The 12,667-nt window shown below is 34.9% G+C and overlaps 1 protein-coding gene across 3 annotated transcripts in view; it reads left to right on the forward strand.

The window, feature by feature from the left end:
- LOC150075313 (mitochondrial inner membrane protein Mpv17-like) overlaps positions 1-12,667 on the forward strand; it is a 92,711-nt gene that overhangs the window by 55,981 nt on the left and 24,063 nt on the right. For all 3 annotated transcript variants that reach the window (XM_090388852.1, XM_090388851.1, XM_090388853.1), the window contains one exon: positions 3,052-3,104. In XM_090388852.1, the coding sequence (XP_090244978.1) occupies positions 3,052-3,104 (53 nt within the window). The remainder of the gene's footprint in view (positions 1-3,051; positions 3,105-12,667) is intronic.

Here is a 12,667-nt window from a genome sequence, read left to right on the forward strand (position 1 = left end):
ATCTCTATGAGTATTCCATTGCTCACAGACTTATGATTTAGATTATGAAACATCTCAGTTGAGTTTGCAATGCAACTTCTTGCATGGCTAGAAATGAATTGTGGTCAGTGAACAGTAGCCATTTAGCATCCTGGCTCTTGCAAAGTTTATCCTTTCCAGAAGTGGTGAACACTCAATAGTAGTGTCCTCAAATGTGGCCTATGTTCAAGAAGTACTTCTGCACATTTCTACACAATGAGATGATGATGAATATATGACTGTTCATTTTTCAGTTCCACTCACCCATTGTCAGTCTTTCACATTGAAGACCATATCATATGTGGCAGAAGTAAATATGGGTCAGTCATACAAATAATAAACTTGTGCAGATCATACATGATCACACTTTTAAACATCCGGTGCCTGTTCAAACTAGGAAGACATTTTCTTTACAAGGGCATGTATTGGATAAGATAAGTTTGTAAGATATACTTATCTTACATGTAAGGTGTGTAAGATATAGTTACCTTACACATCTCTACTTGCTAAATGAAAATAACCAACCTCCCTCTTCATTCCTCATAGTTATTGTATTTATTGAATGCCCACATTATCAGCAAGACAGAAATGCAACTTCCTTCTCTCCCAAATTACAGGAACTGTTGACTCTCTAGCACATCACTGGGGATAAAGCTAACTTTACTAAATATGTTATTCTTTGAAAAATTAATTTATTCACTTATTTTTTCTTGTTATAGATACCAGTTTGTGTTAATTTTTATTAACAGTGACAGGTGCAACAGGTCATAGCAGCCTTTCATCGTAATGAGATTATAGTTATGTTGTTCATCACTCATTTGAATAGGTACAAGATTTGAATCCCATCCATGGCACAAGAAACTTGATTCTTTTTTAAGTGGAACTGAGTTAGCTAGTATTGGGTAAAGATGTAGGGGTTTTTTCATCCATTACAGGTAGACAAACAAACTGTTTTCAGAATACAGAAGTCCTCAATTTAGGTTGGTCTGCATTTACTTTCCTAGTGAATTTCCAACACTTGTGACAATGACCCACACATACAGTAGATCTGATTGCAGTTATTTATTTATTATTATATTTCACCAAAGTATAAATACAATATCAGCACAAGAATACAACATCAGCAAAATAAGATTAAAATTTACATACATGAAAATTGTGTATCTAATGGTGCGTTGCTGACTCAGTTCACCTAATTGTACATAAAGAACCATACATCATGCCATCAGTATGGTACCCAAAGCACTCTGGTGATAAAAGTTTGTGTACAGCATATTTTGGTTTTTAGTTATTTTATTTTTTTTAGTTCATTGTTTAAAAATTATTGATAAAAGAAAAGGTCAATACTCAACTGATAATATAAAGAAATGCATCAGTAAGACCATTATATTTCAAAATAATAACATTTAGTGAGAGTGGATTTTGAAATTAATTAGAATGGTTATAATGCAATAAGCAGTATACCTAACATGGAAAATATAATAATTGAATTTTGTGTAGCTGGCATATAAAATTATAACTGTTTAGGATTTTGATCAAAGTTTCAAGTCATCGCAGCTGCCTATAATCTCTATAATTTCTCAACTGGTGTACAATATAAACTTATTTTTGTTTATATCTTACATTATTTCTTACTTTTTCCTTAAGTGTTAGGCATTGGGGCATGTTACAATCTCATACCATCTCCACTGAGGTCTCCAAAGAGATCTGTTTCTAGTTGGTTTATAATGTAGTATCTGTTTAGGGATCTTTTGATTATCCATTTAATATTTATATATATATATATTTTTTTTTTAACAGGTGTGAATTTTTGGAAAGTGGAGCCAAACGAGCTATGAGCAGCGATCAAATATTTATAAAAGAAAAACTTAACCCCAGCTGAGAAACACAGGATATGGTTGGTGATTTAGGTGACACAGTTCAGTCACATGCCACAGTTAAGAAATGAAGATGAGTTTAAAATGGGCAGCTAGTCTTGTGAAAATGTACACCAATGAACTGATCAATCAAATCCTTGGAGGAGTGAATGATCAGTGGATCACTAACCAAAAAAATTTCACGAGACCACTGTTTATGGAACAATGCAGTCCGTGTTGATAGAATAATCAAGTATGAAAAACCATCAGCAAGATGAGCCTAGTGACTGTAGACGGTTTGGTTACTGTGAATGAGATTTGGATTCATCACTTCAATCCTCAGAAAAAAATAATAAACTATTGAAACAGTGGAAATATCATAGATCCCCTCCTCCAAAGAAGTTATGTTCAGTCAAGTGTCATGGTCTCTATATTTTGAGATACTGAGGGAATTTTATTGATTTACTATTTAAAGCATGGACAGATGATATCAGACAGTTATTATGCAAGTTCAATCCATAAACTGCATGTGGAAGTTAAAGAGAAGAGTTAAAGGAGTGGAAAATTGCATCACCATTGCTGTTTTGAACAGGCCAGTGCACTAGTTGAAAATCTGATGTTGCACTAATATTTATGAATATGGATTTGAAGTCATTGATCACCCTCGCTATTCACTAAATATGGCTCTCTGTGACTTATTTGTTTTTTCAATTAAAGGATTGCTTACATGGACAGAAAAAAAAACCTTATTGAACTTTGAAGGGATTATGTTGAGAAATAAATTTATTTTCATTGTTGCTTATTTGCCATTTCTGTATTGGGATTAGAACTTTTTGATAACCCCTTGTATATGATTGGCAGTTATATTTATATCTATGAAAATTTTGTACGATTGGACCCTTGGTTAGAAACATAATCCCCTTCTATAATAAAATGTCTAATTTTATATTAGGGGAAAGAGAACTTATCCTGGTTAAGTCTAAAGCACTTACAGAAATCAAGCTACCCAAAGAAAAATAAGGAATGGAAGTCTGATAGTCTAGATGGGCTGAATTGTCTATCATTTTGATAGCCTGCACATCCATTCAGTATAGGACATTTGAATGATAATATAACTTTTTATGTATGTCTAATGATGTATTTGTTATTTCAGACTAACTTGTACAAATATTTACAGGTATGGCCAGCTGCCCAGCTAGTGACATTCTATATCATTCCATTTAAACATAGGTAAATTTTATTATTATATATTTCATGTGTGTTTACTTGTATACAGGGTGTCCTTAAATGATGTTTCCGATTTTGATATTTTTTTATTCAGAATTACTTCAAGTTACACTCATGAAATACATACCAGCTGAAAGATCAATTCAATAAGTTTTATTAAAATTGTTACTCGACTGCCAGTTTTGCATTCTACCTGCTATGCAGCGCTACATTTGCCAAAATGGCACCGGGCTGGAGAAAGCGTTCTGTGTGTTATCATTTCATGAAACAAAATCTGTTGTTACAGTCAGTGACAGTTTCCATGAAAGTACGGGAAGACTCCTCTGAGTAAACTATCAATTTGTGCTTGGTATGAGCATTTTGTTATTTTCATAATGTAGTGAAGTCGTACCTGAACGTTGGGTGTGGAGGCCATGTGGAATGGCCTCCGAGGTTGCCTGATCTGACACCAATGGATTTATTTTTTGTGGGGTTATGTGAAGGATAATGTGTACATCCCACCACCAATGACACTGCAGGAACTGAAGGCACAGATCACAGAGGCCTTTGGTAAAATTGATCGCGAAATGAAGCACAGCGTGTGGCAGGAGATTGAATATCGCTATGATATTGCTCGAGTTACTAATGGCACCCACACTGAACTTTACCAATGACTGCATGTACCTTCATAAAACTTACTGAATTGATCTCTCAGCTGGTATGTGTTTCATGAGTGTAGCTTGAGGTAATTCTAAATAAAAAAATATCAAAATCAGAAACATCATTTATAGACACCCTGTACATACTTGAGCACCTTGCAGTTGCACAGCTCATGGGAAAGCATTTCATTTTTTTAAACAATTAAAAAAACCTTAGAATGACAGAATGGGTTTTGCAAATTTTTAAAATATTATTCTGTTATCTCTGAAAATTCATAATATAATGAATTAATAGTAACTTAATAGTAAGAAAATAAAAAATGGTCCTTTGTTTAGTAAACTAAATAAAGATGTTTTTTTTTTTTTTTTGGTTTTTTTTAAAGCATGGTAATTGTTGCTATAAATTCAGAGTTAATTTTAGTACTTTTTATAGTAAAATTTTATATTAATGAAGCATACTGGATTTTTTGATATTTAACTATAAATTGAAGAATTTGATGAGTGCTTAGGAGTAAAACCAGTAATCCTCTAGTACAGCTTCCCAAAATTCCAATTACACATTGAAGCTAATGAGGGGGGATATAATTGCAAGTATTCATGGATAATGAATTTTTTGATATTTAACTATAAATTGAAGAATTTGATGAGTGCTTAGGAGTAAAACCAGTAATCCTCTAGTACAGCTTCCCTAAATTCTAATTACACGTTAAAGCTAATGATTATTGGGAGGGGGATATAATTGCAAGTATTCATGGATAATGCAAGTAAACTGTATAATATTCCAGTTACATCCATACACTCCTCATCTACTTAGTTTTTGGTTGTGTGTGTACATATATTTCATGATATGGAACTAAAATTTATCATTTTATGAGATAGTATCAAAAATATTGCTGTTAATAAGCACAAGTAATTACATTTTTTTGGAAATATTGAAAGTACACTCATTGCAGCCCATGATGGATGCATTGAGTGGGAATAAGTGACATGCTTCGAATAGTAAATTTTTGTGACAGTGACTCAGACAGAACAACCAGATTGTAGTTGATGCACTAGGATTTTGAGACGTTCAAGTAGAGGATTACTGTAAAACTTCTTGTAACATTCCTCTTGCTGAGCTTTGAATTTCTCCAGCCTCAACTACCAATGGAGGCAACTTATTACAGTAATTAAAAACACACTTGCTGAAAGAAAACATCCATTCTAAACTTTTTCCCTAATTTGAATTTATGGCCTCCAATTCTGGAATCATACATAACAGTGAAAATTTAACCTTTGTTCATTTTACTTTCACCTCTCAGAGCCTTATACACCTCTGTCAAATTTATTCTAAGTTATCTAGTTTCTAACTTCTGCAGCCCACATATTCAAAGTCTCCTCATGTGAATGCCCTTTAGTCAATAACAACAGGCCCATCTTTGGACCCTTTCAAGAAGCTCAATATCTTTTTTTAGGTGCAGTCTCCATACCTGGACAGAGTATTCCAACTGTGGTCTTACAATTGCCTTATGCAATAGAATTATGGCCTCCCTATTTCTACAGGCAAATATACAATAAATCATTGATAGCACACATGGGCCTTCCTTGCTGCCTATTTACACTGCTTGCAGAACTTCATGTCTGGCCATATCATAATTCCCAAATCCATTTTACTGTTTTTAATTAAACCCCGCCAGGTGTATAAGTTATTTTGGAGTTGCTGTTCCCCATTTTTTTTTTTTTTTTTTAAAGTTTTTTAAGATTTTTTTCTGCATTAAAACATAGCTACCACTTTTCTGACCATCCCTGAAATCTAACTAAGTCATTGAAGAAACTCTGCTTGTGGCTGATTATTAATTACTCTGCTGACCTTGGCATCATCTGCAAATTTTAACATCACATCCTATATCCCTTCATTGCTGCCATTTAGGAAAATCAAAAACAGCAAGGAAGATTACTGTAAAATCTTTTGTGCTCCTTTGTGTCCTTCTTACGTTAGCCCAATCTGAAAAATAACTATTAATCACAGATCTCTGCTGCTTGCCTGCAACCGTACTGCCATCGATTTAAGGATGTTCCAGCTTATATAGTAACCTCTTGTGTAGGACAGTCAAATGCTTTGCTGAAGCATAAGTAAACAATCTCAAAATTATTTCCTACATTCAGCTGATGAGTGACTCTAAAAGTAGCTAAGCAGGTTGGTTAAACATGCCTTTTGCAAAACCATGCTATGTTTCCTTCATTCAGAATTCCATTTTTATTTAAATGATCCCATAGTGCATTCTTTATCATTGCCTCCTCTTTTTCCCAACCATTAACGTCAGACTGACTGGTTGGTAGTTATCCACTTCTCCAGTGATTTTCTGAAATTTTGATACTGCTTATCCATGCTTTCCAGCTTTGCTTGCATATTGGCCCCTCACCACAAAGGTCATTTCTTCTGTATATATCAGTGAAAATTACTTGTTCAATTCATCTTCAACATCAGCAGAGTTATCAATAACTTTCCAACAACCATTATGGAAGGATCCAATCTGATTCGTTCTTTTCTTTTTAGTATTCATGTACAAGAAAAGCTCAATGTCCCTGTGCTTTGCTCTCTTAGCCAGTGATTGATTTTTCTTAATATGACAATCTAACCTTTTCTGTGGTATTGTTACAGATTAATTTGTATTTTTATTGACCTCATTACTCTTTATCAGTCTGTAACTTTTATTTGCCATCTTTTTTTCTTCTCTGTTAAACTGGCCAGTTCATTATTCGTCCATCTTGGAATCCTCCTTGCCCTGTATTTTATTTATGCTATATATGCTTTAAAATACGAAGATTGTGTGACTATTGTTTTAAAGGGCTTCTGTGATTATCGTTTTAAAGTTATTTCTAATGTATTGGCACTCCTTAAGCTATCTTCCCAGTTGATAAAGGCCATGTTGCACCTTAAGTTGTAATAACGTCATAATTTGATATTAATTTGACTTAATTTCCTTTCCTGAAATTGAAACCCATTCCTTTGCCTTTAACAACTACTACTTCCTCCTTCATCATTCAGCTTAGAACTCCGTGCTTACTCTCAGCTAATGGTTCCTGTCCTGTCAGCCCTATGATGTCATCTGGTTCATGGAAGTTTATAAGGTCTATAATATATTCCTCCTAGTACTTTTTCTAACTTGCTGATTCAAATAACAATTGTCTAGATAAGTGGTTTTCAACTGGGGTGCTGCAACAACATTCTTGGGGTGCCGTGTAATTTGGGTTTAAGTTACTTAAAGTTATTATTATTATTATTTATTTATTTTTTTAAATTTATGTATTTATTTCATTATAAAAAGGGTACAATATCCATTGTACCGTATCTTTTTTAATTTTGTGGTGATCTATAATTGAACTTTATTTAGTACCTCTATATAAAGAATAAAATTATTATATAGGTATATATTAAAAGGTCGAAAACCACTGTGTTAGGTATTTCTTTTGGCCTAGGGGTGCAGTGAAAAAATTACTGGGACAGTAAGTGTGCTGTGAACCGAGAAAGTTTGGGAACCTCTGGTCTAGATGATTTAAAAAAATTTTCCCACATGGCAAGTTGTTTTTCCACTAGCTCCTATCAGTTAGGGGCAAAATGAAATCACCCATAATAAGACATTGACACTTTCCTGCTCATTCCATTTGCATGTGGAAGCTCCATCATAACCTTCACAGATCTTTTGATCTATTGATCAGAAGATCTGTGAATGATCTCTCATTATACCTTTACTTCCAGCTAATTCCCATCACTCAGAATTTGATATTACTAGCTTTCCAGCTTCACCTGCACATAACTTGCAGAAGTTATGCTTACTAGCATGTATAACTTTTGAATCTGAGACCACTTTTGTTGCACTCAGCCTGCTTTTGATAAAAAGCACAATCTTATCACCCCCTTCTATCTTTCCTGTCCTTCCTAAATACATTGTACATACCATAATGAAACTCATCATCCCCTATTTCTAGGTAGCACAAAGTTTCCATTAACCCCATTATGCCAGCATTAGTTGTCCTAACAAGGAGTTCAGATTCACTCATTTTATCAATGACACTCCTGACATTACTGTATATACCAGGGGTGGGCACACATGCGGTCAATGAGAGCCGCATTTCGGTTTTTCATATATTATAAAGAGACACACCATAGTTACATAGTATTAAATACACAAATTCAAATTTAATTTAATTTAATTAATATGATTACATATTCTACACAAGTCTTAAGTGCTATGTAAAGTATACATATATAAGAAAATGTAATTAAGAGAAAGAAAATACAAAATAATTATTTCAAAATTTTAATAATAAAAATGCATTAATAAAAAGTATAACATTTAATGAAGACCTTTGGTCAAATCTTTGAAATTTGGCATAAAATTTGTTAAAGCTGTTCACAGCAATTCTGTGAGATGACGATTGGTCAACTGTGAAAGATATTTCGACTTCACGAACTTCATTGTGGAGTACAAAGATTCACAGCAATATGTTGTACCAAAAATTGAAATTAGACGGCAAGCAGCTTTCTTTAAATGTGGATATTTTGATTCTGGCACGAGTTTACAGAATTCAATTATAGAAGTAGATTTGTGCTGCATTTGCAATGCCTGATCCTCTTTCATCTCTAATAACTCCAATTCCCACCGCTTTTTCAACAAGTATTATTTCAGAAATTGGAAATCCATCTTCAATAATATCACAAATAAATGGGTTCACAAAATATGCAAATATAGATTTCAAACTTTTCAAATCTTCAAAACTATGTTTGAAATCTGCTTGCAATTCTTCCAATTTTTCTTTGTATTCATCGCACTTTTCTTCTTTGATATTAATTATATTTGCTTTTACTCGTGGAAAATGATTAAATATTTTGTTCTAAAGATCGTACACAAAAAGCTTCAAAACTAAATACAGTTTGTGACAAATCAATAATTTTTTCCTTTCCTTGTAAAGCCAAATTAAGTGTTTGCAAATGTTCTATAATGTCTGTAAGGAACATTAAGTCAGAAAGCCAAGTTTCATTTTCTAATTCTGGGTATTTTTTTTCCTTTTTCTTTTGTAAATGTTTTGATAGGATTTAGGAGTTCCACAAAACGGCTCAAAACATTGTAAGTTGACAGCCATCTTACCACACACCATAGGGATAAATCACTGGGCAATTCATGTGTTTTGTCATTCACTCGCAACTCTTCTAAAAAGTTCTTAAATTGATGATGTCTTTTGGCATTTGTTCTAATTAAATTCACAATCTGCAAAACAATCTTCCACACATTTTCGTATTTGAATTACTTCGCTATGAGATGCTCACGGTGAATTATGCAGTGAAGAGGTAAGAAACGTGGAATTTTAGGATTGTTGTTTAAAAGTCCAATGAGACCTTGGTTTTTCCCTATCATTGCAGGCGCTCCGTCAGTCGCAACACTTACAAGTTTATTACGAGGCAATTCAAACCTGTTCATTACTTCATCAAGCGCATTTCTAACATCGATATCGCGAGTTACCTTTACATTTACGTCTGCAGATACATAGCGGACAAAAACGGCCAATTGTAGAACATCCTGAATGTCTGTAGACTAGTCGAGAGCTAAACTAAATGCTGTACAATTTTTCAAATCACACAAACTATTTTCAACACTTTTACTAATTGCACCAATACAACTCTCAGTTGTACGGCGTGACATAGGAACCTGTGCGATCAATTTATGCAGTTTTGTATTATCTGGATCCAAAACTTAACCACTTCTTCCAAGTTTCTTTTAATAAATTCTCCTTCTCCTTATGGACGTTTGGCACGAGCAATATTCCAAGCTATCAAAAAAACTAGCTTCGTGTGCTCTGTCATCTTCGCGACTAAAAGAAGATGAGTCCTTCCTTGTTGCTTATGAAGACCAGATTGCAAGGACTTAAGTTTCTCTGTTCGCAATTTTGAATTGAGTGGATATTGGGTTGAAAAGTGGGGATGACTTACTTTGTAATGTCGACGTAAATTGCTTACTTTGTAGTTTGCAATTGTAACTTTACAAATAAGACACAATGACTTTCCATTATTTTCTACCCATTCTTCTTGAAAGATTCTATTTTCTTGTTAGTATTTTCATTTTTTGATATTTTCTGAGGTCATGTTTTCAAAAAATTTAAATAAATTTAATTCCAAAGTCTGAAATTGAAACAAGATAATTAAATTAATTTACAGTGCGGAAAAATTACACTCCATAAATAAGTTTAAATTGCTTAATAAAAAAGTCTACTTACCAGATTTTTTGAAAAAGCACTACTGGCCGATGGTGCCAGCAGTGTAAATGCGTGCGGATTTATTTATAATCAAAATAAAAATAGCAAAATACCTAGACATAAAATCCGTATAACAAAATATTAGTTACTTAGTTAATTTAACAAGATTCAGTGAAAAAAGTTCTGAAATAATAATAAAAAAAAACAGATTTAAATTTTTAATGGGAGCCGCACTTAACTCAACGAAGAGCCGCATTTGCCCACCGTTGGTATATACTAAGCATTCTTGCATAGTGTACTGCCCAGATGCACTCCTTGAAGTTATTTAAGCTCGTTTCTCTAGTATCAATTTCCCACTCATTTAAAAATCACTATCCTCTGAATCATTTGAAATTGAACACCTTGCCAATGTTTGCAAGATGTTCAGAGGAGAGTGATTTTTCAAATGAGGATGAACAGGTACATTTGAATTCTTGTTCAAATATATTTCGTCTCTGCAACATAAGAGGGGTGATCATTTAATTTGTGGACTGGTGCAAGATTTTGTTTACCGCACGAACTTCCATAACTGCCACCAGAGGTGCTCTCCCTGATCACTACTGAGCAGACTGTGTGTGCATGCCAGTACTTAACTAGTTAGTGTTGCATGAGGGTTTTTTTTTAGCTGCGTGTCACTGATGATCGTTTTGAAGGAAGTATCATGTCGGACATACAGATTGAACAACATGTGATTCGTTCTTCTGTCAGATTAGCGTTAGCATTAGTTGAGGAATATGATGCAAGAAAGCAAGCTTATACAGCATCAGCCAAAAAAAAAACTCTGCCCATTTCACCCATCCGGTCACTCCAAATGTTTGTCTAGTTTAGCTTTAAATTTATTTAAGCTATCAACTTCCACAACAACAGATGGAAGTCTGTTCCAGCAATCAACTACATGCTGGCTAAAGGTAAACTTCTGCACATCTATTCTACAACTGTCTTTCCTCAATTTGAATCTATGCCCCCTCAGATTCTTAATCTGAGCAAGCAGAAGTATCCTGTCAGCATTCAGCCTGCTCAAACCATTCAAGGCTTTATACATCTCGATCAGATCACCTTGCAGGTGCCTAGTCTCCAGATGCTGCAACTCGCAGAACTTAAGCCTTTCTTCGTTAGCGCACCCCCTTTGTTCCTCTCACCAATCTTGTGGCCCTTCTCTACTCGTTCTAGCAAATTTACATCCTTCCTAAAATGAGGCATCCAGACCTGTATACAATACTCAAGGTGTGGCCTGACCATTGCCTTATACAAAAGGATAATCACCTCCTTTCCTCTGCTAGGGCGTACTTCCATAGCCAGGTGGGCAGGAGCAGCAGTGCATAGCACATGCTTCTTGATTAGACCGGGGTTCGAGCCCATGACCACCAAATACGGAGGATGCGGAAAGGTCAGGGAATGACCACCGCATATCCCCGGAGCAATGTGGCCTTAGTTGCTAATGCTCCTAAAAACCAAATAACAAACAAACAAGCCTCTGCTAGCAAAATTCCTATATATCATTGACAGAACTCCATGACCTGCTTTGGCAGGCCTCCTGCACTGCTCAGAGAACTTCATATCTGCCTGCAAATTACCCCCAAGTCTTTTTCATTCTCCACCTCCCTGAGTGTAGTACCACACAGTCGGTACATTTCTCTTGGTTACTGCTACCCATATGGAGTACTTTGCATTTGTCAATGTTAAACTTCAGTTGCCACTTCTCAGCCCATCTGCCTAACTTTTCTAGATCCTGTTGCAGTAGCATACTGTCATTAACAACCCTGCCAACCTTTGTATTATCTGAAAACTTGGACATTAAGCCTGATATACCGTCATCGATATCATTGATAAATACAAAAACAACAATGGGCCCAGCACTGAACCCTGGGGGATTCTGCTAATGTTATTAGCGGAATCCCCCAGGATATTCCGTGTATCCATTTATTATCACTCTCTGCCGTCTCCTACTCAACCATCCCTTTATCCATTGCAGTAACTTGCCCTTAATGCCATACAGCTCCAATTTGTACAGCAGTCTTCCATGTGCAACAGTATCAAAAAGCTTTCCTGAAGATGGTGCTTAAATGCATCGAAAATAGTTAGAGATGAATGGAGCATATGGTAATGAGTGTCTTGGTAGGACACCCATATTTAAATGGCAAAAGCGATTCTGTGAAGGCCATGAGTCTGTTGCAGATGACCCAAGACCTAATCAGCCTTCCTCCTCAACTCCTGAGAAAATGGCAAAAGCCCAGGAAACCTATAAGGAAGGAAAGAAATTACACTTTGTGAATTAGCTGTTAGACTGTCCATTTCATATGGTAGTGCCCACAATATTGTGAAAAATCACTTGAAAATGTAGTGAATCTGTGTTCCCTCCAGATTCTACACAATTTGACTTCAGAACAAAAACAGCAAAGGGATGCAAAGGAATGATTGATTGTTTTAAAACACAGGTCAAGATTTCTTAAAAATCAAATAGTGACTTGTGATGAAACTTGGATTTTTCACTATGATCCAAAGACAAAACAGTAGTCAAGTGAGTGAAAGCATTCTGATTCACCAAGACCTAAGGAATTTCAAGATTCTCATTCAGCTGACAAACAAATGGTTCATGTGTTTTTTGACGTAAAAGGCATTCTTGTTCCACATTTTGTGCCTCAGTGGAATAACTATGAA

This window comes from Mastigoproctus giganteus, chromosome 14 (genome assembly GCF_048544385.1).
Source record: "Mastigoproctus giganteus isolate SK-2022 chromosome 14, ASM4854438v1, whole genome shotgun sequence".
Lineage (NCBI taxonomy): Eukaryota > Metazoa > Arthropoda > Arachnida > Uropygi > Thelyphonidae > Mastigoproctus > Mastigoproctus giganteus.